Source organism: Coffea eugenioides, chromosome 7 (genome assembly GCF_003713205.1).
Source record: "Coffea eugenioides isolate CCC68of chromosome 7, Ceug_1.0, whole genome shotgun sequence".
Classification (NCBI taxonomy): domain Eukaryota; kingdom Viridiplantae; phylum Streptophyta; class Magnoliopsida; order Gentianales; family Rubiaceae; genus Coffea; species Coffea eugenioides.
The window spans coordinates 4,520,947-4,547,400 of record NC_040041.1 but is presented as its reverse complement, the minus strand read 5'-3'; the positions used below and the strand labels follow the sequence as shown (position 1 = coordinate 4,547,400).

At 37.3% G+C, this 26,454-nt stretch overlaps 5 protein-coding genes across 5 annotated transcripts; 4 read left to right on the top strand and 1 right to left on the bottom strand.

Moving 5' to 3' along the window:
- Window positions 1-2,095: 2,095 nt before the first annotated feature.
- On the top strand, window positions 2,096-4,116 carry LOC113778621. Its single transcript, XM_027324083.1, has 3 exons — window positions 2,096-2,607; window positions 2,743-2,859; window positions 3,690-4,116. Exons 1-3 carry the CDS (start codon window positions 2,245-2,247, stop codon window positions 3,765-3,767), a joined length of 558 nt encoding a protein of 185 aa, XP_027179884.1. The 5' UTR covers window positions 2,096-2,244; the 3' UTR covers window positions 3,768-4,116.
- A 948-nt stretch (window positions 4,117-5,064) lies between these two features.
- On the top strand, window positions 5,065-5,513 carry LOC113778008 (vacuolar iron transporter homolog 5-like). Its single transcript, XM_027323251.1, has 2 exons — window positions 5,065-5,170; window positions 5,224-5,513. Exons 1-2 carry the CDS (start codon window positions 5,065-5,067, stop codon window positions 5,511-5,513), a joined length of 396 nt encoding a protein of 131 aa, XP_027179052.1.
- A 4,100-nt stretch (window positions 5,514-9,613) lies between these two features.
- On the top strand, window positions 9,614-13,821 carry LOC113778478 (diacylglycerol O-acyltransferase 2D). Its single transcript, XM_027323900.1, has 9 exons — window positions 9,614-9,956; window positions 10,065-10,139; window positions 10,238-10,323; window positions 10,876-10,982; window positions 11,073-11,228; window positions 11,885-11,971; window positions 12,422-12,519; window positions 12,782-12,869; window positions 13,378-13,821. Exons 1-9 carry the CDS (start codon window positions 9,757-9,759, stop codon window positions 13,477-13,479), a joined length of 999 nt encoding a protein of 332 aa, XP_027179701.1. The 5' UTR covers window positions 9,614-9,756; the 3' UTR covers window positions 13,480-13,821.
- A 3,849-nt stretch (window positions 13,822-17,670) lies between these two features.
- LOC113777615 (diacylglycerol O-acyltransferase 2-like) lies at window positions 17,671-20,725 on the top strand. Its single transcript, XM_027322763.1, has 9 exons — window positions 17,671-17,934; window positions 18,031-18,105; window positions 18,322-18,407; window positions 18,565-18,671; window positions 18,782-18,937; window positions 19,168-19,254; window positions 19,428-19,525; window positions 19,826-19,913; window positions 20,352-20,725. Exons 1-9 carry the CDS (start codon window positions 17,726-17,728, stop codon window positions 20,451-20,453), a joined length of 1,008 nt encoding a protein of 335 aa, XP_027178564.1. The 5' UTR covers window positions 17,671-17,725; the 3' UTR covers window positions 20,454-20,725.
- Window positions 20,726-21,206: 481 nt separating this feature from the next.
- On the bottom strand, window positions 21,207-24,836 carry LOC113777614 (protein FAR1-RELATED SEQUENCE 5-like). The gene is made up of 2 exons (XM_027322762.1): window positions 22,303-24,836; window positions 21,207-21,608 (listed from the first exon to the last, which is right to left on the bottom strand). Exons 1-2 carry the CDS (start codon window positions 24,619-24,621, stop codon window positions 21,441-21,443), a joined length of 2,487 nt encoding a protein of 828 aa, XP_027178563.1. The 5' UTR covers window positions 24,622-24,836; the 3' UTR covers window positions 21,207-21,440.
- Between the last annotated feature and the right edge of the window lie 1,618 nt (window positions 24,837-26,454).

The following is a 26,454-nucleotide window of genomic DNA, read 5'->3' as shown; positions in this document are numbered from 1 at the left end:
TTACAATTATTATGATGGTCACTAGAAAAAAGCATAAATACACTGGAATGCTAATGATCCTACTATCATTATTAACACGAAGAAAATTGGTGTTAATTATGGAGTTTTGCCATCATGACACCAGTTCATTTTCAACGCACAAGCCTTACAAGGCATCCATGGTTAATTATCTATTATGCATATGTTTTTACGTTTTAAGCGTAATGAAGAAGAGATGGATTTGGATTTTTAGTTTTAATTAAAATGGTTTGCTTACCTTTATTTTAGCTAACAAGATGTTGGGCATTGGAATTTATCTCAATGCCTCTGAATTTGCGCTGCCGCTACGCCGATGCAGTTCACATTCCCCTATCCCCCGCCCTGTTGCCCAAACACTTCCACACCTCACCCTCACCCTCACCTTGCCCTACACCCGCGGGGCAAAAAAGCTTATAATTAGTTAAACAAATAAAATTAATAAAGAATGTAATTAATAATTTAATATAAATATATTAGTACAACTAATCAATAATTTATATTAATATAAATATATAATTATTAGTATAAAAATATTTATGTATATATCCCCCGTCCATTGTCCCGTTTTTTAGCGGGGGAAAAGTTACCCTTCGTTCCGTCCTATCCTCTACTCCATCGACCCCCACAGGCACATGAGTCTCAATTGTCATTCCTATGCATTCATTCTTCCATCAACTCTCGGCGGGGCTCATCCCTCCTAATTGTTATCCCTATGCATTCACTATTATATCTAAATGTATGATAACTAATTTCAATTTAAATTTAAATATTAAATTCTACATATATAGTAGTGTATCTAAATCTATCAATGGTTACATTGGAACGTAGGAAAAATTAATCATTTTACTTATTTTAGAAGCCTAATGAATTTTTGAGACGGTAGCATGAATAATGAATCGGATTAGTGCACGTATTTACAATACCCGCTGGGAAAATCACCGCTCGATGGTATTTTGGGATGGGCTAGTGTGTCTTCACATGGGCTAGAGGCCTAAAGTTCAACAGGCCCACCGATCATAGGCACTAAAGGAAAATCGGGTCACTGGAGGAGCGCTCCAAAGTCTTGCGGCATTTTGAATGACTATTTAGATGTGCAATTGCCATTTGTATTTTGGGTCACAAACCCACTATAAGATGGAACATGATGGCCAATGGTTGTAGTCTACTGCATTTTTATTGTTTTTGGCAGGGTTCTTGGAACAAAATTGCTTTTCTCCAGCTTCGGAGTTTTATATTTAAGGGAATGGTAAATCTTCTACGCATTGTCAGTGTATACACTTAACGTGTAGGGGTGCATTCGAGGCTAGTTAAGATGAGTGATACCACACTCTAACTTGAACTCGATCGCTGACAATTAATGCTACTCGAGTTCAATCAAATAAAAATATTTAAACTCCAACTCGATTCAAGCAAGTAATAATGTAGTATATGAGATCGAGCTTAACTCAAATAAACTTGAGAATCCTTGCAAGCCATGTCGAATTCGAATTTTCTACTGATAAATTTCACAACTTCCATAGTTACAAGTGTAATTTTACATACATATTATTTTTAATTAAAAGAAAACCTAATTGCTCGAATAAACTCGTCGAACATTTGAGCCTCCTTCTCTACGTCATGTGCTCGACTTGAATTCACAAACGAGGTGCTCGAACTCCATTTGAATTTGATTTTGACCAAACTCAAGTCGAACCATTGATTGAGCTACTCATAAATAGTTAACGAGCAGCTAGAATTTCTAGTAACCTTATTTGCGGGTCTAGATGCATGCTATACATGTAAAGTACCATCTTTTTTTCTTTTAAAAATCGCCAAAGTACTTGCTAAACCAAGCAAATGCCAAATGGAGCTATGACTGAGAGGAGCTGGAAAAAAAATGTGTAAGCTATGCCAAATGGAGCTATTAGTTAGCTTTGCAGGTTAAGAAGAGAAAACGAAGTCGTGATTTTGAAAAATATCCAAAACAATAGAGCGAAAAATAATTTTCCAAACGTGAAATAGAAAAAGACAACACGGATTTTGTGGATAAACCTGAACCGTACCTTCTCAAAATTCTCCCCAATTTCCTCTTGAAAAAAAAAAGTCCAAGAATCAAAAGATAAGAGAAAATCTTTTTTTCCCCTCTCTCTTTTCTACTTCCACTCCATTCTTCTTGTTGCGACTCTGCATTCTGAAAATTGTAGGATCACTAAGTCATAACCTTATTCTCCTGAAATCTTGTAACTAATGGTAACGTCGGCTTCATCATCCCTCTGCAACTCGAATTCACTCATTCATTCACCAAAACCATGGCATCCCAATTCATTTCCGCTTTCTCGCTCCCTCAGTTTACCACTATTCATCCTAAAAACTGGACCAAAGAAGAAAAATTCAGTTGAAAATGCTCGTAGGCTGAGAGTTTCGGCCTTAACAGAAGGTTCTTCTAAGAATGATGGAGAAGATGATGACCCTTCAGTTCCTTCCTGGGCTAAGCCCGGCTCAGATGAGCCTCCTCCTTGGGCCCGTGATGAGGCGCAGCAAGATTCTTCTAGCTTTGAAGTTCCCTACTTTGTTTACTTGCTTGCCTCAGCTGTCACAGCCATTGCTGCGGTAAAGCCCCTTCATTTTTTTGAATTTAAATTCACATTTGTTTGTTACAGACTTTTTTCTTTCGTTTTCCCTGTGGAACTCGATGCTGATATAATAGACCTTTTGAATTTTGCTTGGTTTTCTTTTGTTTTGCAGATTGGTTCTGTTTTTGAGTATGCGAATCAAAGGCCTGCATTTGGAGTTTTGAACTCAGATAATGTATTCTATGCTCCATTGCTTGGCTTTTTTGCTTTCACTGGCATCCCCTCTTCGGTGAGCCAATTTTCTTTTCCAACAACTGCTCTTGTCGTTAGTAATTTGATAAATTTGTGAATAAACAATGCATTATCATTGTCAGGATTACGCTTTTCTACACTGACATTGCACAAACTTCATATACAAAGCGTTGATATGCATGACACGAGAGTTAATTAAAGAAAAAGGAAAAAAATGAAAAAGATTTTGTGGTCTTATGGAAGTTCAGTTCCCATGTTAAAAGCTTACCACTTCTCTTGTATAGATAAAGTAGATGCACTCGCTGAACAATTCAATATTGCTGCTCTATAATACCCTTATTGTTAAAATTCACGGCTGTTATTCTTGTCTGTCTATTGTTTGTTTTTCCTCTTTCGGAGAAGGGGGAAGAGGAAAGGGGCGCTTTCTCAAGCTAGGAAGTAGAATGATTTGGGTGGCTCTTGATCTCTATATCGCTTCTGAAGACTTCGCATTCGTTACAATTTGACCTCGTCAAATTGCTTTAATGTTGCTGTTGATTTAAGGCTATTTTTCTGTCAGAATCTAGCTTATCAAATACCTTGAAAGGCTTAATGTCACTTCCTGCAAATTGTTAAAGATACAAGTAAAACTGTTTTAACATCCTGGACCATCTTTAATGCTCTTGCATTGCAAGTGTATAATAGTGAAAGCTTTACTTAAACTTGCTACTGCTAATTAACCAGATATTTTTTTTGGTAATAAAAGATGCATAACATTAAAGGAAACTAGGCATTAGTTCAATAGAACTACAAATCCGGGGAAACTAACTCCCCTTGAATCTTCATTCATAAAAGATGCATAACATTAACCAGATGTATTTTATCCAGGCATTCCTTTGGTTCAAAGCAGTTCAAATTGCTAACAAGGAGGCAGAAGAGCAGGACCGCAGGGATGGTTACTTGTAGTATTCAGTTGTAGTTTCCAAATATAGGATGCCTTCCACTTGACTCTTGTTGGTTATATGTGACTGGTTGTATTAAGGCCAAAATGCATTGGGTTTTATCTTGCATGTGCTGGTAAGATATATTTAGATGCTATGTTTTATATGCGTGTCACCCATGGTATAGTTAGCTAGCTGTCTCAAGCTGGAGCATGAAGTTATTTTCTTTTCCGTGTAATAGACAGTGGTAAACATTTTAATACTGATCAACGATTTTAGCTACATGAGCCAGAGACAGCTGGGAAAATGACTTTGGGAGCATGTTAAACTTATTGCGTGGCCATCATTTATGATTTGTCTGTTACAGGCTGGTTCTATTTGCTTGTCACAGAATGAAATCAGTTTTCTACTTGGAAGAGCCCGTAAACTAGCTGAAATGGTTTCATTGGTGAAGTTCCATTGGTTGGAAAGAATTCGTTTGTCATGGAAAAATATTCAATTGAATTCTATCCGTAACTCGTCATAATAGCACTGATTCTTGTTATTGCTGGTATTGTTATTGTCATAATTATAATCTCATCACCATTATTATCAAGATTGTCTTACTTATCTGAGAGTTTGGTGTCATAAGGAATGAAGAAATCATCGGAGTGTTTCGATTGGCTTGTTATGAATCAAAATGGTACTGTTTAAGTGTATATTATGAGCAACGAGATGTTTATGTCACGAACAATTCTACCATCAGCTTGGGAACATGATCTCGCGGGTGAGATAATTGCCCTATGGGACTGCAATTCTCCTAATATATATGCTTGTATTTTGTCTGAAAATGGATCTCTATTCAAATTCAAGATAATTTCATGTCCAAGATTGTTGTTTAAAGTTTTGGGTAAGTTGTATATTTAAGGTATTTTATGTGTCAGAGTGATGCTGTTTTAGTGAGAATTGATTTGTGTTAGTATACATTTTTATTTCATTCTAGCTGCTGTAATTTTTGGAGAAATAGAATAAGAAAGTTAACAAAGTTGCACTCACGAAGCTTGTATAAGTACAGCATGGGCTTCTTCAGAGCTGTCTTAGGCTTTGACGTTATAATTTGACATTTCAATTTTTGGAGCCTTCACCGGTGCCCCCCTAAGGGAATCTGTTTCTTGGACGACATTGGATAGGGTGGGTTACTTGTATATGTTCTCAACATGCACATTGCTTCCACGTGATTAGAGTGTGGTTTGCAGACTTTAAGTAAAGAATTAGGAAGTGTGCTTTCCAGTCAAAGACCACACTCCGTTTCCGACCTTTGTCTACATTACATAGCTGCTTCTATGTCAATTGAACCTGGTTCTGCAAATAAGCTTTCTGTAACAGCTACACAAGAAAAAGTACGACAGGGAATGCAGAGAGCTCAATGGCTTAGAGCAGCCATTCTTGGTGCAATGATGGTTTGCTTTCGACTGCATCCATGATGCTCGGAATATGTGCAGCAAAAGACGATCAGGAGTCCATGATCATTTCGGGGATTGCAGTAGCTCTTGCAGGTGCCTGCAGCATGGCTGTTGGAGAGTTTGTTTCTGTCGCAACCCAGAGGGACATCGAAAAATCAACAATCCACAAAACTTGTTCAGATGGTAAGTTGCACGACCTGCAAGTTGGTGATAATATCAACATCCATTTTCTAACTCCTCATCCATCTGTGCCAGAACCAAACAGATCTCCATTTGTAAATCTGGCCAGCGAAAGTGAGTCATCGCAAGGGAAATTGTCTCCATGGTGACAGATGCAAGAGCAAGTATGGCAAAGCAAGTTGATGGCAAAGAGGAGGCCCTGCCTAATCCATTCAAGGCTGCAGCAGCATCAGCCTTGGCTTTTCTTTGTGGATCGGTGGTTCCCCTAGTGGCTGCTCTGGCGATATCTCAATACAGAACCAGGATTGTGATAATAATGCTGGTAACAACTATTGCTCTGGTGTTGTTTGGGGGACTTGGAGCCCTTCTTGGCGGTTCACCCATAAGATTATCTGCAATGAGAGTTCTAACAGGAGGATGGATATCTATGTCCGTCACATTTGGCTTGATTAAGGCTTTTGATGGAGATCATAAAGCTCATAAATCATGATGATTCTGCATCTTTGGCTATCAACCACAAAATAAGGAAATCTGAATTAGTACACACACTCTACACTGTTTCTCCAAAATAATTAAAGCCAAGTTCAAGCAATCATTAATTTTCACGAATTTGAATTGAAACACAGACACCAGACTCTTGAAGAAAGCGTTCAAATTTTTGTAATGTTTGCCAATTTACAAGAGGAAATTCTGCACATGCCCGAACAACTAGTGGATATGGCCTCTGTGTAAAACCTTCCTAGGAAAGAGATGTACCACATTCTTCTTCTTCTTCTTCTTCTTCTTCTATTTAAAAGAAAGGTCATCTTGTTACTATTAAATAGCTATCATACCATATAGATATAATCCTTGTTGGGAGTTCAAAGAGAATCAAGGGCTTTATATGTTTGGATTCTCTGTAAGAACAAATTGGACAATCATTAAGGAAATTCTTTGTCAAGTCGTGTGAGGGATCCGGTGAAGTGTCACCATTGTAGTATTTGTTTTTACCTATTTCTTAGGAACCATCTTAACTATGTTGGCGTGGAAATGGAAATGCATTGGTGGTGCTTGGTTATTGACTCTGCCTAATGATACCTCCAATACAAGTGCTGATTCCAACCCTCCTAGGAAATGGCATAGCATGCCCGAATCCTTCCATGGATGACTTTGGAATATCCCATCATTTTCAATAGGAAGGGAGCGAAAAGCCAAAATTGGTTACATAGTGAAGAAGATTCAGTTGGTTCAAACTCCATAGCATCGATCCATTAATCAACTGCAAATTTCTTCTTCGAGACGTATGTTCCTTAATTGCTTATGGGAGAAAACTTTTCATCTTAGATTGTCTTCACAACACTAACCTAAATGACGTAGAATACATTAAACTTCTTTAAACTGACACAGACATTTGAAAAAAAATTAATGCAAGTCAAGACTTGGTTGGTTGTCTTTGCATCCAACCATTGCTACCTTTTGAATGTAACTACACCTCACAAAAAACTGACGTTTATTGGGACGATTCCTTGGCTTGTTTGTTCAAATAACAAGAAATGAATTTAAAAGGGTTCTAGATTTCTTTTCCTTTGGCAGCATTTTCTTGTGTGCATCATCTATTTACAGTAGAAAAGTAGAAACGATATGCATCCAGTAAGTTCACCTTGCCTAAAATGAGGCAATATTGAACTTAGCATGCAGGCATTTGACTAACAAAGATAACTCCAATCTCGATACTTTGATCGAGAGAGAGATAGAGGAAGAAACGAGTGGCATGGGAGAAACGGTAGAGATATGAGATCAGAGCCCATCATCAGATCAGATAAGAATAAGCAATAGCTGAAGTCTGCTACCAGTTTCCATAATCAAGAAGGGAGAACGTGACAAGAGGGTGTGGCGCGGTGGTTGTCATTTACTACTACTACTACTTTGATTGACAAATAGTAGTATTAAAAATCGCAACTATTATGTTATATCTTCCTTTCTTACAAGCTACCACTTCAGAGCCAGTGTCCACATCTTGTTTTCTCATTATTCACACATACAACTATTAATATCTGAACAGCAAACCGTGAGTCCATCTTTATAAAATGCAAAGATATATTTTCTACATCTTTCCGTTTATAGAAAGATAGGAAGTAGTCAAGGTCATGGGTACCTCCTAAGTCCTCACAACAAAGCCCTGGACAAGGCCTCAAATTTTGAACATCATGGACAAACAAGAAATGCAAGAACAAGTTTTAACCACCCCTGTTCTCCCAAGATTAGACCGCCTTGATCGCCCTGTAAATCATTAGCCATTTTCGTAATTTTTGTTAAATTTCTCTTTTCCTTCGACTACATATATAGTTTCTTATCGAGATGCTTCAACATCTAGTAGAACTACTTTCTCATTTTATTTTGTGTCATTTTGGTACGTACTTATGAATTTCCTTGTAGATATTTGCACAACTGGTCATTTTCCTGACTGCAACAAATTATAATTGATGCAGCTGCAGCTTCTGGAAGAGAAGCATAGTCTGTCAGCAAGACATTCGAACAATCCTGTCGTCCAAAAAGTTAAACAAGAGGATGATCAATGCAAAACTTTGTCTTCAGTTCATCTACAGTTCCAGGTTCTGAAAAGTTAGATCATGGTTTTACATCTTCTACAGGTTCAGGAAGGCAAGATGAGAATCATGAAGCTAATATCACCCTCCAGGGGAATCAGAGTCCTGTTGCATTTAGAGCAAGACACACGGCTATGCTCGTGATCCATAATGTTTAAAAAGTTTGTTGGATTCTTCTAAACTTTGCCGGGAGGAACCTCATGAATGATTAATGAATAATAGTATGGCCTATGGCCAATTTGGAAGACCAGGACCGGGACTCTAGCTTAGCATGCGATGCAGAGAAGAAAGGTCACAAGAATGGCCCAAGACAGAGTGAGAAAGGTTACAAAAGATTTCTGGGATGCTAAAAGAAGATTCATGTCCTGGAGAACAATCTGGGAGAAACACCAGTCCATCTTCGATCGTTAATTATCAATGGACTGAAATTTGGAGCTTTGCTTCTGCTGAGTACTGTTACTCTGATAATCATCCTTCTCTTTGATCAAGGCAATAGAATCAGATCCATAGACAACGGACAGCTAATGTTTAACAATGAGTCTCAACTGTCAACTAACTCCAAATAAATACAACTTTTATTACGGTTTTATGGACCATCGAACGTTGTTATCTTGCTTTTAATAAAGACGATAAGTGCCACCTTGTGTTAGGTGGATCATCACAATTATGACCGCGTAACAGTAGCTAACAATCAAAGCGTGTGTTTGGATAGCAAATTTTTTGAAATAATAACTGTAGTATAGATTATGATGTGATGTATATGAGATAAAAATATAATTAAAAACGTGTTTATGATGCAAGCAAATACTAACTCCAACTTTGTAAGCAGCAAAACAAAAAAAAAAAAAAAAACTTTGTAAGCAACAAAGAGAAAGAAATGAAAAATACTAGTAACTCTGATGCAAGCAAATACTAACTCCAACTTTGTAAGTAACAAAGAGAAAGAAAAGCAAGCAGCAAAGGGAAAGAAATGAAAAATATTATTAATTGCCTCTTAAACTTTGTAAGCAAGCCATTGAAGAGTGAATTAGTTCAACTAAAGCTTCTAAAGCTGTTTTACCACTGACTATTAACATTTTCAAAACCTTCATGACGAAACCTCAAATTTTATTTTTTTGCATTTCTGTTTGGGACTTGCGGCGGTGATTAATTAAAACGTGTTCAAGTACTAAAATGAGAAACCTCTGTTCAAGTGCTAATAAAATGAGAAACATGAGGATCGGGCTCCCGATGATTATTTGATTTAGGGCGAGGAAAACATTTCGATAGCTAGTGATTTAGGACCCCAAAAAAAAAAAAAAAGATTCAATGAGAGTTGGCTCGACGGGTAAAATTACACTACTAGAATCATACATTTTGCATCGCCATCACCCCATATCTCATTCATTCTCAAGGCCCAAAATTAAAAATAAAAATAAAAAAATAAAAGGAAAGAAAAAAGAGTAGTCTTTATTTTCTCTTTTCAATAACAAATTCAAGTTTTCTTTTTTTTTTTTCCTCTTTTGTGTAGTACTATTAATTCTTCGATCAATGCAAATTTTAACATTATTTGAAATATTTCTTTACAAACTAGTACTAATAAGTTTCAATTTTTTTAAAAATATAGTTTGGTAGTGACGTATATATAAGAGACGTAAGCGAAAGTAAGCATATAAGTCAGGCACCCAAGTGAGGCACCAGACACCAACTTTGTCATCTCTTAACTTGACGGCACTCTTCTCATTTTCTGTTGGCTGTTTTGTTTCTGGCTCTGCATAAATAATAACGAAGTCCTGGTTCTACTTCTCGGTCTCAAGATCATCAGCATATGGCGACGACGGAGATGAATGGAGAATTGTTAGCTCACAAGCAACCGCCGGAGCAGTCGACGGCGCTGGAGTTCAAGGGAACTCGAGGCTCATTATTTCATACGGTCCTGGCGCTGATATTTTGGCTTGGCTCGGTTCACTTCAATGCCCTTATCGTCTTCGCCTCCTTCATCTTCCTTCCATTCTCCAAAGCCCTCGCGTCAGTCTTTTTCTCTCGCTCTCTCTGTTCTCTGTGTGTGTGTGTGTGTCTAATATATATTCTTTGTGAAGTGTTTGAAATTGTTGTCGTAATAAAAAAAATTTTCAGGGTAATTGGATTGCTGGTGATATTTATGGTGCTTCCTATTGATGAGAGGAGCAACTGGGGACGAAAATTAGCTAGGTTAATCTTTAAAAATTTTGTTTTATTTCAGATAATGACAGACAAACTTGGGAGTTCATTTAATTGGTGGCGTTTTTTTTTGTTTGGTAAATTTTCAGGTATATATGTAAGCATGCTTGCGGTTACTTTCCGGTTTGTTTGTATGTGGAGGACTATAAAGCCTTTGATCCTAATCAGGCTTACGGTATTTGCCTTTCCTTTCAAGTCAAGATCAACTTTTTTCAGGCTCGCTGTAAAGATCATCATAATTGATGGGGTGGTGGTAAATAGTACCGTATCTTCTGGAACATTTACTAGAAGGGTAGTCAAAAAAGCTAATGACACTTGTCTTTAGTAAAGGAGTCTTGACCAAACCATGATAGTTTTCGACGAAACCCAATTCTAGATAGTACAGATCATGACTTGATTTATAAGGAATGCTCTAATCATTCAAAAGAACTTTTACATTTGATCTTTATAAATCAAGAAATTTCCATCCGTTAATGATTTACTGCATTTTAGCTAGAGGAAGACATTAGTTATGAACCCAATGAGGGTCCAAGTTTCTGAGAATGACTATTAAGGTATCGAGGCAGACAAATTTCACTAGCTTTCTTTCTTTATCTCGCTTGATCCCCTTTTCCACTGCAAATCTTCCCAGCCTCATGCATTTATTGAAGCATGTTTTGTTGGGAAATATCCCCTCTCCCAACACTTTCCATGAAAATGATATAAAAGTAGAAGTTCTTCTGTGCAGTTTTTGGCTATGAGCCGCATTCTGTTTGGCCAATTGGGGTTGTTGCACTTGCTGACCTTACAGGTTTTATGCCTCTCCCCAAGATCAAGGTTCTTGCAAGTACTGCTGTAAGACCCATAGGCCTATTATTCATGTGAACTTAGTTATATAGTCGCTGTAGGAAATGACTCGTGTGAGTTATGAAAAAATTGGACCAGGTTTTCTATACACCATTCCTGAGGCATATATGGACATGGTTGGGACTTGCGCCAGCAACGAGGAGAAACTTTCTTTCCCTTTTGGCATCTGGCTATAGCTGCATCATAGTGCCGGGTGGAGTTCAAGAGGCATTCCGCATGGAGCATGGTTCAGAGGTTTAATGTTGTACTTGGATTTTTGAGTCAAAGTTCATCATTTGTTCTGCATATATATATATATATATATGAGTTTTAGCTACCAAGCTTTGCAAATCTGATATAGTTATAAACATTATACAACTCTGTTACACTTTTTTATGTGGATAGCTATTGAGAGGATTGTAATGCTGTGAAAGATCCACTTTATTGAAGTATACGTCAAACCATGATGTTCACATAGTATTTGGTGCACATATCCATTATTCATCTTTGAAAAGCACGAAATAGGACTTTCCAGATACACATAGACTATTCTGCATTGATCACCAAATTGTATTACAAAACATGTGATCTCTATCTTCGGACAAGAAGATTGAGATTGGTAGGCAATTTATCCACATAATTTTCCTGCTCATCTGTGCATCCTTTCGTCTTTTGAGTTCTCTTAGTGTTATGGTTGAGTTTTCTAAAAGAGATGGGAGAAAGGAAGAAACTTTGTCTGTGTAGTTTAGAAAACAAACTAGAAATGTGTGAGGGGATGTTGGAATTGCCCAAAGTTTTATCATATCCTACTTCCGCATATACTCTTGTGACTAGAAAATCCCCTCTATTTTTCTTCCTGTCATGCCTGTAATTCCCTTAGCTGGTGTTCATTGTGTAGCTTGTCATTGTAGATTGCCTTTATTAAGTCAAGGAGAGGATTTGTACGGATAGCTATGGAGTCGGGCAAACCTTTAGTTCCAGTTTTTTGCTTTGGGCAGGTACTTGTTGCTCTCTCTCTCTCTCTATATATATATATATATATATATGTATATATGTATGTATGTATCTCTCCTGTTCATAACATCTGATATCTAAAAGATCTTGGAAATTTGGCACCATGTCCTATGTCGAAGAGCTTGAAAAAAAATGATAACACACCCTCTCTAATGTCTAAGGCATGTGTATTGCACTACACATACGTAGCAGAATACCTTTGGCTTTGAATGGGGCCATTATATATTATTGGTTTCCCGTGTTTTGCCCTAAAAAAATTATGCTGCTAGAGCATAAACATGTCCATATTTGAGTTTCCCTTGTGCTATATTGCTAAGAATTGGAGCCTTCACTCACAATATCACGAGGGCTATTGTCAATAGTATAGCTTTGCTTTTGCATCTTGCCACTGAATGATTTATGTACTTCTCTTCTTGATTCTCATTTTGATGCAGAGAGAGGTCTACAGGTGGTTGAAGCCCAGTGGCAAGTTGTTCTTGGAATTTTCTAGAGCTATAAAATTCACCCCTATTGTTTTCTGGGGTGTCCTTGGGTATGTCAATCCAAATTACTTTTAGCCATGTCTTGTGCATGGTTAATTTTACTTGGACTAAATTAGTGGTCTGTTGTTGTTTAATGAGAGCATCTGAAGTAGCATGATGAAGCCGGATAAATTCTAAACTAAAATAATAGAGTTCTTCATTGGGGAAGTGATATGCAGATGATCTTTTATTTCCAAAAAGTGTAGTTCTTGGATAGTTTCCTTTATTGAATGTCACTTCACTTGGAGTTAAGCATATAGTAATCTCTTGCAGGTCTCCTATGCCCTTGAGGCATCCATTGCATGTTGTTGTTGGAAAACCAATTGAAGTCAAGAAAAATCCACAACCTACTGCGGAAGAGGTACTTCCAGAACCTTGGTTTTTTATACATGAAATTAAACTATTTTGTGGCAACTGAAATTATGTCGATGTAAGGGAAATCCAATGAATGGGGTGCGGATCATAGAGAGCTATCGTCTATCTTTCATTGTTAGAAATTAATGGATTTAACACTTTATTTTCCATTGGAAACTATTATAGGAACTTACTTTTCAGCCTGTGGTGCTTGAAGAGGCCTACAGATTATGTACACTTGTATGTGTATTGCCAGTTCATCTCTTCTGGTGGAATTATCTGAGTGAAATTCATTTCTGGCACCTTTCTAACAATATGACTGTTCTTTTATTTATGCAATATATTGGTACATTACTGCACCAACAAGAGACTATAGTTACAGGTCTGCATTGCTTTAGGGAGATTTTAGGTGAAGCACAGATGTTTGTGTTTTGCTAGTTTTCTGAGCCAAATGGGCAAAGGATTCCAGGGATCTAACTGAGTTCTTTTTCTATTTCAATTAAATCGAATAAAAGGTTGCGGCAGTACATGGCCAGTTTGTTGAAGCACTTAGAGATCTCTTTGAGAGGCATAAAGAAAGGGTTGGTTATGCTGATCTTCAGTTGCAAATTCTTTGAGGAAAACCTTGTATCCATGCACTTCAGGGATATAGAGATTGCTATCCCTGTGTTCGGTGTGCATTACTTCCAGGTGCGTTTGAAGAATCCAATATACGCTTAAGAAATTGAAAGATAGGGAGAAAGAAACTCCAGTTAAGGACCCAGGAGCCTCTCCAGACATCTCATCTCTGATCTTTGAATGCTCTTTTCCTTGGAAATGCACAAAGAAAACCAGATATCCCTGATAGGTTTACCAGAAGCATTAAAAATGCATGTAAGCTTTGTACTGGAACTGATGTACAGAATATATTTTGAAGTTATCTAATCAATGAACTGGTGCCCAAAAGGGAAATACACACACGGACACGCATATGCATATCAGTGACCTGCTATTGTTCTTTCTGTCTGTTTGAATAATATGTACTGTATGCCTCGCCCTTTTATGCCAAGGGTAAGCCTAGCATGGAAATGCAATCCTCTGGGGTAGGCACTATATAATACCTGATGAATCCTACCAACTTATTGAGTGAAAAATGATTTGAAAAATTTGGCCAATTGGAGTGAGAAGAGACATTTGTCCTAAAAATGACCATTGCTTGCTTTGATCGACGCATGATGTGCAAAAGAGCCTACTCTTGAAAGGATTGCAATATTTCGACTAATTTATTCAGTGAACCTTAGACTTAAACCCTAAAGGGGAATAAGCGGGTTAAATGGATAGGATGAAATTGATGATTTATTCAAAAATTTTCAGAGTTAAAGAACGGTAGAAGTTGACATGAGCTTTTTTTTTTTTCCTTTTTAATGGGTGGACATGAAAGTGTCTTGGATATCTTCTTGTTGCCTTCAGAGGGTTGTACATTGATTGTATCTTGTGATTTGGATCCCGATTCTTATATATAGATTTAAGGACTCATGCCATTTGATGGTAAACTAACCGTGTACATGTAGTACAATTAAGCCGGAAAATAGTAGTGTCTACTCCTCCCGAGACATGTGCAACAAGAAAATCTTTCAGGGTATCCACAATTATGGAAACGAGGGGGTCATAAATTTTTGGACTAGTAAATGTTTCACAAAAAAAGGTAAACTTGAGTTGAGTTCCTCCCTTTGGACCTAAAATTCATCAAGATATTTCTGCTTTGGTGGTTTTATCGCGTCGAGCTGTATGAGAGACTCGTTAATGCGGCTCACAGAGTAGATGAGCAGACTTCTTCATTAGTCCGTTCAGTCCAGCTGAGGACGATGAAGCATACAACATCTACAAAGATTACAAAAATCTTGTCATTTGAGGACCAAGACTTTCATAAATTCTCGAGTTAATTGAGACAAAAGTTACCATACCATGGGTAACTCTCTGAACTTGTCAAATTTGTTCGATTCTGCAGCAACTGTTGGTGACAGGTCAAAATGGAGAAATGCCTCGGCCGGAATCATCCAATGGCTGCGTTACTTATGGGACTCAAAACAGTCGCTGCATGCAGCATCCAGAATAATGGAAAGATGCGGGGTGATTGTGCTCTAATTTCCAGTGTCGCCCCTGTTTAGGCTCCGTACTCAATTCTTATATGTGTAGTAGTTTGGAGTTGCATCAATCTTTTTTTTTTTACAGAAGTTAGATTAATAAACCTTATCCCAGAAGAAACCTCAAAAGCCTGCAACTTTTGAGGTCCTCCCAGGGACTTATAAACCCAACCCCAAACCCCCCCAAGAACCGATGTGGGATGGCAACCCCACAAGGGCAAGCCAGTAGGCCCGCTGCTACTAAGAAGTGACGACCCCCCACGAAACCCAGTATAACTACCCTATGCAGGAATTTGCCTCTTGACCTTTTCCTAAGAATTGACTTTTTTTTTTTGACGAAAATTAGATTAATAAACCTAATCCCTGAAGAAACCTCAAAAGCCGGCAACTTTTGAGATCTTCCCATGAACTTTGGAGTTGCATCAATCAGCATAAGTAAAAGTTGTATCCAGTACTTTCGTGAAGTTACCGTACAAGGTGCCCTTTTTTTCCCTTTTTTTTTTTGGCGAGAGGGGGTTGTTTTATCCCCCTTGTTCTTCTTCTTCTTCTTAAAGACTAGCGATAATTTCACAAACCTCCCTTGAGATTTATGACAATTTCACTCGGCTCTCTTTAGATTTTATAAATTATACTGACCTCCCTTATCACAATAAAATGACTATAATGACCTTCACTTAATAAATAATTCACAGTATAATGAAATGAGATTAAAAATAAAGAAATTTGACTTTTTCGACCATTCTATTTACACGTTACAACTAACGACGATTTTTCTCTTACTTATTGTCACTCCGTTCTCATCTATCAACCTCTTCCTCCTAGAATTCGCTTTCAAATTACCATCAATCATTGCCTCTAACTACAGCCAACTACACCAGAAATGATCCCTCAAACTTTACTATATTTTCCTATTCCTTCTTTCTTCTCTTTAGAATTGTCAAATCACAAGTTTAGTTAAAGGATTAGATTTGATGGTTGAAGTAAAATTCAGATTTCATGATCAAACTAAAAAGAGATGAAGAGTCATAAAATAATAATGGAACAAATAATGCAATTATTGGCCAAAAGAGGAAGATGGACGAAATTGGTAAATTTACTAATTTGTTTATCATCCATCCAAAATTTTTTTGAAGATGTTAATAAGTACATTTATATTTTTTTAATACTTGACAATTGTTGGTTGTGGTTTCGCCATGAGTTTCTTCTCTGAATTTAAGATGTTAACATGTTTGGAGATTTGATAGTAGACTAGATTATTTTGTTTTGAGAAGGTGTGAGCATTGGATTTTGAAATTTGGGGTGTGATTAGTTATAAATAGAGTCTTGATTTTTGGCAAAATGAATTTCTTGAAAATCCCTATAGTCATAATGATGCCTTCCTTCTCTTAAACTTGATTAATCTCATGCATGTCTAAATCTCTCCAAAGGATTTTCTTCAAGGCCATAATGTGGCTCATGTAGTAGAAGTTGAGCAACTTATATGGAGCGTGTCCTATGTTGAAAATTATGGAAATATAAGGGCAGTGATTGTGAATTTGACCATTCCATGAAACCATCTGATGATAATATTTCTGAAGGATGAAAAGAATATTTAGAATTGAATGCATGCTTTGGAAGAAGCAATTTTATGACTATGATGATAGAATTACTTGAGTTTAAAATTTGAAATAAGACTATTTTTTAGGCTAGTTTATTAGTATAGCAGATTTGGTTGAAATATGGAAGAAAGCAATTAGCAAAATATTTTTTGTTTTATTTTTGTACAAAAAAGGTAGTTTAGGATTTTTGAAAAAAAATGATAGTTTTTTGAGCTTATAATTATTATATAAATAGTAAAAGCAAAGGAGTAGTTGTAATTTAATAAACTTGAGGGGAGCTATCTGAAATTGTCAGAAACGCCATCAAGGGGATGGGGATTGAGGGTCACGTACGTACGGTTAGGTGGGTGTAACCGCGCAGCGCAATTAATGGTTCAATCATAATTCCTATCGAACCATATCCGTTTAGTTTATTTTGACTAATTTGACTAACGTCAGATTGACCTGTTAATGTTATAGTTCAATCCACTCTGACCTATAGTTACACTGCAGCTTCTTCACCTTGCTTGCACGGAGGCTCGGATCCATCAAATGGTGTAGTATTATTTGACTTGAAAGATCCATCAAAACATAAAATATGTGGTTATTATATATGCAAACACATGGACTACTAAAAAGAAGAAAGTTTTTTTTTTTTTTTTGCCAATATTTCGACAAGGACGAATCAATTCTTTTTTTTTTTTGAAATGAGGACGATCTGAAATCATGCGCCTGGCTACAACCCGTGAGGATGATAGAATCTGAAACTATCCCCAAATAGGAAAAGACGCAAGTTCTTTTTTTTTTTTTTTTTTTTCTCTTATTTTCCCTATAGGTGGATTATAAGTAGGTGACAGTAGTAATTTTGTGATAGACCAAAACTGAAAGCATAATTTTACTACCCGTGAGGATCCCAAGTGTTCTTTCTTGGCCTTGAAACCCAAACCAAGCAGCAGAGCAGACTCTCTGGGTAACCGGTCGCATTTACTATCAAGTGGCTCAACCACCTTCCTGTGCACCATTAATGGCGCACATGCTCGTGCTTGACGTTTGTTTGTGTCTTATACCCAATAGTGTTTATATATCTGAGTCTGAGGCAACATGCAAATGATAAATTTCTAGTTTTAGTCTTACCACAACATATTTAATCATTTGCCGGGTATATGGAGAAGAAGGACGATGGAGAATTGAGTCGCCGACGGCCAGCCCCGGGGACTGCGACTGAGCCAACTCATGCGGCGGAGTTCAGGGGAGCTCCGGGCTCCATACTTCACGCCGTTTTCGCCCTTATGCTTGTGCTTGGTTGCGCTCATCTTATCGGCCTCATCGTCTTGGCTTCCTTCATAATTCTTCCTCCCTCCAAAGCTTTGGTGTTCGTTTCCTTTTCTCTCTTCATTTTTTATATATCCTCTAAATGTAGGAACATATGAACTCTCTCTCTTTTTTTTTGCTTTCTCTCTCTCTCCAGGGTCATAGCGTTGCTGATTTTATTTACGGTGCTTCCAACTTGCGAAGGAAGCAAATGGGGACGGAACTTATCAAGGTTGATTAAACTACTTATATATTATTCTCTCTTTTGGATTGAGTTGTTAAACTACTTATATATTTTATGACTATGAGATAAAAAAAAAGTGATTAAAAAGCACATTTAATTTAATACAGGTTCCAATTGGACATGAATTTTTCTGTATTATGTTGTGTACTACTTTTGTTATCCATATTGATACGAGATTTCATGTTTACGTGGTGACATCTTCAGGTATATATGTAAGCATGCTTGTGGTTACTTTCCAGTTAATCTGTATGTGGAGGACTATAAAGCCTTCGATCCTAAACAAGCTTACGGTAAACTTCTTATTGATTTTAGTTAAATCTCCTACTTGGATGCAAAATTATTTGGGTAGCTTTCGTGCTTGGAAATGATCGGCCAATTACCGTGGCACCCTCTACCTTTCCTGTCTTCCTAGCATAAGATGATGAACTAGATCTTTTGCGTTTGCAGTTTTCGGGTACGAGCCACATTCACTTGTGCCAATTGGGGAAATTGCACTTTCCAACCTTACAGGATTCATGCCACTCCCAAAGACCAAAATCCTCGGAACTAGTGCTGTATGATCTATGCCCTTGTAGAATTTTGTATCTATACTCTTTAAGATGACAAATTGACGGTTATGATGAGATTTTTAAAGCTTGACTTTTCCTGTTAATGCACTTTTCAGGTTTTTTATGCACCGTTCTTGCGACATATAGCCACATGGTTGGGAATTAAACCGGCAACCAAGAAAAATTTTCTTACCCTTTTGGAATCTGGCTATAGCTGCATCATAGTGCCAGGAGGAACTCAAGAAACGTACTATATGGAGCCTGGTTCAGAGGTTCAACTTTTTCACCTTGTTCTTTTACTTAAAAAACATGATGGTTTACAATCACATTGTCAATATGTGTTTCTGATTTAGTGTGAGATGATAGAAGGCCAAATTCACCATTTCCCATGCTTATATACCGAGATTATTGTATCGGAAAGAACTGTATTTGCATCCTTTTCCTCTTGTTTTCACGCCAATGACTTCGCTAACAGCTGATTAATTGCTGAAAACACTTGTAGAATGTCTTCCTCAAAAAAAGGAAAGGATTTGTACGGGTTGCTATGGAGACGGGCAAACCGCTGGTCCCGGTTTTTTGCTTTGGCCAGGTATTTATTCGTGGAAAATGAGCACATAGGATCGGGTAGCAAGAAAACTTGTTCTGTTCTTTTTTTCCCATTTTAAGGGAAAGTAGCAAGCAATCGTTTGAGGATGTTGAATTAATTTGTGTTCTACACTACAAACCTTGAATTTATGTTTTCATGGGCCATTTCTTGAGCAGTCAGAAGCGTACAAGTGGTGGAAGCCCAAGGGAAAATGGTTCTTGCAGTTCTCGAGAGCTATCAAGTTTATGCCAGTTATTTTCTGGGGCACACTTGGGTAAGTTAATTTCAACGGAATTGCAAGAGCAAAACGGTGCTCTAATGCATTATCAACTTTTCCTTCTCGAGTTTTCATGTGTTAAAATGGTATCATAATGATGACGTCTATGTGTTTTCGCAACAACCCGGTTCAATAACAAGGTTATCAGCAACAGCATAGTTGCCAGGACCTCTGTATTTCTGGCTTCTTGTATCTGCTACAAAGTATCATTCAGCTTCTGCTGAAGAAAACTAAGCTTCATTTTTTTGTTCTCCTTCTATGATACGGCTGGTTATGGAGTTGCTTGACCTCTTGCAGGTCTCCTATACCTTTTAGGCGTCCAATGCATGTTGTGGTTGGAAAACCTATTGTCCTCCAACAAAATCCACAACCCACCGTGAAAGAGGTATCCTTCTTAAACACCATCTTAGCGAATCATATATCAATGTGTTTCTCCCATTGAATTCAACTCGTTTATGTCTACGGATAAGACTTTCCTCCTTATTGATTAGTGTAAGACTAGTATATATTAATCATGTAATAATCCCTTATACTTTGTAAATTCAATCGGCGTTCAAATTCAGAAAGGACGGTTAAATTATGCCTTGAGGATTTTTTGTCATTGACATGCAAGGTAAACACTTGCCCAGGTGACTAGGCACCTCTCAAAATGCTTCTAGTATTTTGCCGAAGTTGCATTTGTTAAAAGGGAAAAATGGATTTAGTTTTCCAATCGATTCTAATTTCTTTCTGTAGGAAACTATTTGGCTGCCAAGTCATTGGAAATAACTTTCAATCTTTTTTCTATTTTCCTTTTTCTGCTGGTCAATTAAATTCGATGAAGGTTGATGAAGTGCATGGGCAATTTGTTGCTGCACTACAAGATCTCTTTGAAAGGCACAAGGAAAGGGTTGGTTATGCTGATCTTCAATTGCGAATTTTTTAGCTGATACTTTCTCTCATCGCAAGAATTGCAACAAATTCCAAGTATTGCCCGCAGAAGTGCAAGTTTGTGCCGAGCGTAGACGCAAGCGTTGCCTGCACAAACAAAGAGGAACTACCCGCCAGCTAGCACCATCCGGGCTGCTGATCTTAGGTTGCTGCTGCAGTTTCAGTTTGCATTAGCTTGATTTTCGTTTCAAGAATGCGTTCTTAATTTTCAAGACTTGGACATAACACTCTGTGAGAATTTGAAGAATCTCATTTTCATTCAGCAAAGTGAATTTTAAAGAATTAGCTTAGTTGTTAAATCGTAAAAATTGTGCCAAATGCACTTTTAAATCCAACACTCTGCAAGGTCACGAGCAGTTGATGAAATATGTACAAGCTTTCGGTGCACGAGTCAAATTTTTGTAGAGTTTCAAAGAAACATTTTGTGGCAGCCAAAAGCGAAAGAAAAAGACCACCTTTAGTTGAATCTCAAACACAGGATTGGCCACATATCTTAGACCCAGTGGAGCTAACTACCGACTTTCTCAAATCTTTGCGTCTCACAAGAATAAGCCCATGTTGGTCTTGAACCTCTATTGAGATTCTCCATCTTAAATGACTTCATGATCATTACAAAACCTTGAAGCCATAGAAGTTATGGCAATATAACTACTATAACCTACAAAAAAAGTTTCATCCTACTGCTGCTCTTGTATTCACGTTAATCCCCATAAGATTCAGGTCAACTGTGAGAGAAAATAAGTGGAATAGAAATGAAAAATCTTGCTAGCTCATTCTGATAATTCTGCATGATACCAGGTTAAAGGACATCAAAATCAACTCTGAACAGTCTTAGATACACACAACTTTGGTAATTGTATTTAATTATGACCCCAAGATTGCGTACCACTTCCAGTGCAAGAATTCCATGTCTACAGTGAATGACTTCTGCTGCATATTCTCTACCATTCAGCATGTAAACAGAAAGAGAGTTACTTTATTTCTAATCTTTCATGTCTAACTTAATGTTCTGAACTTTTACAGACAGTTGCAACTTTTGCTGCTCAATATCTTTCAGAACTGACAATAAATTAGCCCGGTATGCTTCACATTTCCGTTGAGCACGCTTAAGCTGCCGTGTGAGTTTCTGTATCTTCTTGTCCTGCTCATCCTAAACCAAAAAGGTAAATTTTTGATGAAATTAGTCCAGAATTTTAAAAAAAAAAAAGAAACAAGTTTCTCCACTTTTTCTATGATCAGATAAGTTTCTCCATTTTTCTCTTTCTCTCTGCTAATTCGCACATTAAATTATCAAGCATGACATTTTCTCAACATGACTGGCACATAAACTATTGTATTTACTGCAGGCATTTAAAAAGGAAAAAAGAAAACGAAAAAGATTACACGAATATTCTCCAATAAATGATCAGCCACACTAATTTACTATTTCACCTTGTATGTGTACAAAAAGATTCTCATAAAAGAGCATGGTATTTTAGAAGGCTGTATAGCAAACTGACCACTAATCAAATAAAAGGCTGTATGTAGACCGACTCAATGGGGCATGCAGGAAAGAAAAAAAAAAGGAAAGAGTTTTTATGGAAAAACTGTTGTAGACCGACTCAAAGAGGCTGTATTGTGTCTTCTTAACGATTCATGACAACAGGAGCACCAATGTGCTGTATGGAAAAACTGCCAACAATCTGAAATGCTTCCTCAATATAGGAGTCATTCCTCTATGGGAAATACAAGACATGCAAGGGAACACTAAATTAAATAAAAAATTAATAGCAAGAATAAGACATGCAACTGAAAACCTTTTCCATGAAAAGTTTCATCAGAATGAAAAGAATAAAAAAACTCACCGAATCCAATGGATGAACACCATCAATGTTACTTTCATCATGTTCAAGTGTAGAATGATCCTGCTTGCGGGTTCTATTGGAATCTGAACTTGTTCTTGCCGTCTTTCTAGCCATGGAAACTTTATTTGCAGCCTCTCGCAAGGCATCCATTGCCGCATTATAAGTTTCCTCAGTCTGCATACCTTCATCCACATATTTGAAAACCTCATGACGAAGTTTGTTATATCTGGCAGTAAGAGATTCTCGAGAGCCATTTGACAGATCATTGGTTGCGTCCTCCAACATTAGACTGCTTCTCGCACTTTTTGTCCATCTTCTTAAAACATAAAGAGGTGGAAGAGTCAGAACATTTGCAACCCTAAAGAATGTTAATATATGTCTGCAAAGTAGACCAGAGAACTCAAACATCTGACAGCTACAGGTTGCTTTCGTTTCTCTGACACTATATCTGACGAAGTGAACTTTATGACTTTCCCCAAATTTGGCAACTTGATACGTGGTGGCTTCCTCCTGATCCTCAATTTTTGTAGCCAAGAAGGTAAGTGTTTCTACCAATTCTTCTTGAAACTTAATAAATAGTTTCCTAGTATAAATATCAGCTGCTTGTTTTTCCATTGGTGATGGCGTCTTTAGAATGGGTGCAGCGTTCATGGTATCATAATCCGCTTTAACCTCTTTCTCGTGGCGACTCTCCAGAGCCTTCTCATACTGTTTTATAAATAATTGAACTGTTGTTGAAGCATTTACATATCCGTCAAAGTAGGAGTTCATGCTGTCACTGCGCTGTGTAATAGACAGTTCAGCAAAAAAAGTATCCCTCAAGTACACAGGAACCCACTGCTTGCGATCAGCATAAACATTTTGAAGCCATTCATTTTCCCGAAGAGCATATCCATCAATAAGGTTACACCAACAAGATTCAAATTCTTCAATAGAATCAGTAAAGTTGACACATTTATGAAGCTCTGCCTCAAAAGTTGGATGTTCAGAAAGCATGGGAGATAACTTTTCCTGACATTCCTTGAAAATGTGCCACTTGCAGAATCTGTGACGTACCTCAGGAAAAACTTGGGTGACAGCTGAACGAATCACTCGATCATGATGAGTCGTGATTGAGATGGGCAGCTTACCAGACATTGCAGCGAGCCAAGTTTTAAACAACCAAACAAATGATGCCTCAGACTCATTTATGAGAAGGGCACATCCAAACAAAACAGGCTGTCCATGATGATTCACCCCTGTAAATGGGGCAAAAGGCAACCTATACCTGTTGGACCTATAAGTTGAATCAAATGTAACAGTATCCCCAAAATAAGTATAATTACACAGAGCCTTAGGATCAGCCCAAAAGATATTGCTCATGCACTGATCCTCATCTCCCTGCACTGCATAAAAAAAAGCAGGATTCTCCAAGTGCTTCTGTTTAAAATAATCCAAGAGAACCTGAGTATCACCCCCAAGAGTCCTCTGTTTACTACTTCTCATATAATTCCTACAATCACGCTCCGTAAACCCAACATTACTAATTCCTCCATACTCCTTTATCAAAGCTGACATTATCCCACTGGGGCCAATACCAGCCCCTTGCAAGGTATCGATCAATGACTTGGCAGCCCCAGAAACATGCCTGTGTGAACGTAGACAATGCACCTTATCAGGCGGAACAAGCTCATGGTTATGCCCTTTCACAAAACTAGACACGACCCAACTTCCCGAATCTTGAATCTTAACCACCAACATCGCCTTACACCCTACCCTAGTCTCAGCCCGAGGCCGCTTAGCCCTACCACCGTTACACCCAGACTTCTCCTTCTCTATACGAAACCCTTCTTTCGCACAAACAAACGACCTTTGTATAATAGCACCATCACGCCTAGACTTCCTGGACATACTTACACGAGTACTAAAACCTATCCTACGTGCATACGAATTATAAAACGCTTTTGCAGCTTCCTCAGACTCAAATTCCATTCCCTCATAGGGTTCAAGATTCGTATCTCCACCAAGAACACAAATTTCTCCAGAATTACCGCCATTGCCACTGAAATTCACCCCATCACTACTACTATGAAAAGGGTTCACAAAGTTTCTATCTTTATCCTCATCCTCGTCCTCATCCTCATCCATTGGATGCGCAATATCAATGGTTTCTTCTCCCAAACCAATTCCGATACCCAGTCCCAACATGTCAAATTCAGTTACATCATTGCCCACTGTTAGTGGTTCAAAATCCATGGTTTTCTCGTAGCAAATAATTATTCTACAGGTACATAAATCAAACAAATAATTTTCATATTCTTCAAATAAAGCTGCATACATGGAACAGAAACGAAATTCAAGATGGCACGAAGGAGTAGTAGGGCATAGTGATTAGTGAGAGACTAACCGTCAATTTTGCTGTGAATGGGCAGTTGAGCTGAAATGACGTTCAAGATAATTTGGCGAACTTTGAGATGATTAGGGGTTCTGTGGAAAATGATAGCTTGTTCAGGGAAGTTTGAAGTTGCAGTTAGCGTTCAGAGGAAGAAGAGAGCTTTGTTTTGTTTTGTTTTTCCTTTTTTTCATCTTTTTTTTTTTGAGATAAAGTTTTCATTTTACTAAAAGAATTATAATGAGGACGAAAGAGAACCGTGGATCTCTTTCTTTGTGGAAAGGAGGGCCGTTAGATTTCAACACAATTCTTTTTTATTTTATTTTATTGAAGAAGAAGATTTCAACACAAAATTAGATGATCAAAAGAGAGATATTTGAAAATTATCTAGTTGTGTACAAAATTCTAATTAGATGATCAAAAGAGAGAGATTTGACATTTATCCGGTTGTGTACAAAATTGTTTTTATTTTTAATCTATGAAATACTAATCCAACAATTCTTTATCTGTACCTCTTTTTTCTCCAACTTCTATTTACTTCTTTTCTTTTTCTCAAAAGGTCTTTCTCTATCCGATAGATTTTTTTTTAATTAAGTCTCTGCTAACGAGCTGCAGCGATTTATCTTATAAAAAAATAATTAAATTTTTTTTTATATTTTCTATATTTATTCAAAAATTTTCAAATCAATTGTATCTGTTATATTAATTGCAGATATGTTATTTCTAATGCATATTTAACCCGCCATTAGGACATAGATGCAAATCAAACTAGTGCATGTTTGGCATGTCATTATGTTATGATATGATAGTGATGTAAATCCAACTAGTGCATGTTTATCATATTATTATGATAGTGATGTAAATCCTATCATAGTTCATTAATAAAATTTGCTCTTTATAAAAAAAAAAAATACTGATCCAAAATTAAAATGTGCATATAAATTATTTAACTTCTTCCGTTTTTAATTTGCTCTTACCACATTGTGGAATACTAATGATGAAATCAATTAGTTAATCCCAATCTGCTAGGCCTAATTTTAGCCCACAACAGGTTGAGATTCCAACTCATACCAGCCAATTAAGCATTCTTGTTAACCATAAGGTGTGACTGGCTTCAATTTTTCTTTTATCAATCTCATTGGTAAGCCATATGTGGATTTCTCCTGTTAGCTTTGGAGTGAATTAACGTCCCCTTGCCAGAAGAAGCAAAAGAAAAAAGGGAAAAGAAGTCCAATATCCATGTCAAACATTAAAATTGGGATAGATCTGATACAGAGAGCGGACAAAGCCATCCACAATGAGCTTGTGCAACAAACGAATTTGATATTTTGATAGTATTTGTTAATTTGGTTCGGTCTTATATTAGCTCATGCAGCCAATTCTAGTCGACTACATCTTGCAATATCATTGGCAACTGCAAAATCAAGAAACTAGGCTACGAGCCACATGAAAAAGGTTGACCAAAGTGTTAGAGTAACTGAAGAAACGGAGTATGTCCAGAGCAAAATTACAGCACATTCTGACTGCCCTGATCCAAATATTTGTGTAATTGTGCCTGCCAAGTGAGAAATATGAACTGTACATTGGTGAATTTGTTAGAAGGGCTTTACACCTTTTTTTTGGCCCTGTCTGAGATACAAACTAGGAAATGCATGTAAGGGTACAAGGAACTAAAATGCATGAGATTTGAATCGCAGCTGGACAATGTTGTCAGCAGCAAAAACGTCGAAACTTGTCTAAACAAATTTGATTATGTCAGAAATAACTAATATAGAATGGAG

What these genes read in the sequence shown, in the direction of transcription:
- LOC113778478 (XM_027323900.1), top strand. Translation starts at nt 9,757, where the DNA reads ATGGCGACGACGGAGATGAATGGAGAATTGTTAGCTCACAAGCAACCG. An exon ending in TGATCCTAATCAGGCTTACG is followed by an intron (nt 10,324 to 10,875) that starts GTATTTGCCTTT and finishes TCTTCTGTGCAG; the next exon opens with TTTTTGGCTATGAGCCGCAT. An exon ending in GCATGGAGCATGGTTCAGAG is followed by an intron (nt 11,229 to 11,884) that starts GTTTAATGTTGT and finishes TTGTCATTGTAG; the next exon opens with ATTGCCTTTATTAAGTCAAG.
- LOC113778621 (XM_027324083.1), top strand. Translation starts at nt 2,245, where the DNA reads ATGGTAACGTCGGCTTCATCATCCCTCTGCAACTCGAATTCACTCATT. An exon ending in CTGTCACAGCCATTGCTGCG is followed by an intron (nt 2,608 to 2,742) that starts GTAAAGCCCCTT and finishes TTTGTTTTGCAG; the next exon opens with ATTGGTTCTGTTTTTGAGTA. An exon ending in TCACTGGCATCCCCTCTTCG is followed by an intron (nt 2,860 to 3,689) that starts GTGAGCCAATTT and finishes TATTTTATCCAG; the next exon opens with GCATTCCTTTGGTTCAAAGC.
- LOC113777615 (XM_027322763.1), top strand. Translation starts at nt 17,726, where the DNA reads ATGGAGAAGAAGGACGATGGAGAATTGAGTCGCCGACGGCCAGCCCCG. An exon ending in CCTCCCTCCAAAGCTTTGGT is followed by an intron (nt 17,935 to 18,030) that starts GTTCGTTTCCTT and finishes CTCTCTCTCCAG; the next exon opens with GGTCATAGCGTTGCTGATTT. An exon ending in CACAACCCACCGTGAAAGAG is followed by an intron (nt 19,914 to 20,351) that starts GTATCCTTCTTA and finishes AATTCGATGAAG; the next exon opens with GTTGATGAAGTGCATGGGCA.
- LOC113778008 (XM_027323251.1), top strand. Translation starts at nt 5,065, where the DNA reads ATGTCAATTGAACCTGGTTCTGCAAATAAGCTTTCTGTAACAGCTACA. An exon ending in GCTTAGAGCAGCCATTCTTG is followed by an intron (nt 5,171 to 5,223) that starts GTGCAATGATGG and finishes GAATATGTGCAG; the next exon opens with CAAAAGACGATCAGGAGTCC.
- LOC113777614 (XM_027322762.1), bottom strand. Translation starts at nt 24,621, where the DNA reads ATGTATGCAGCTTTATTTGAAGAATATGAAAATTATTTGTTTGATTTA. An exon ending in GTGTTCATCCATTGGATTCG is followed by an intron (nt 21,609 to 22,302) that starts GTGAGTTTTTTT and finishes TTTTTGGTTTAG; the next exon opens with GATGAGCAGGACAAGAAGAT.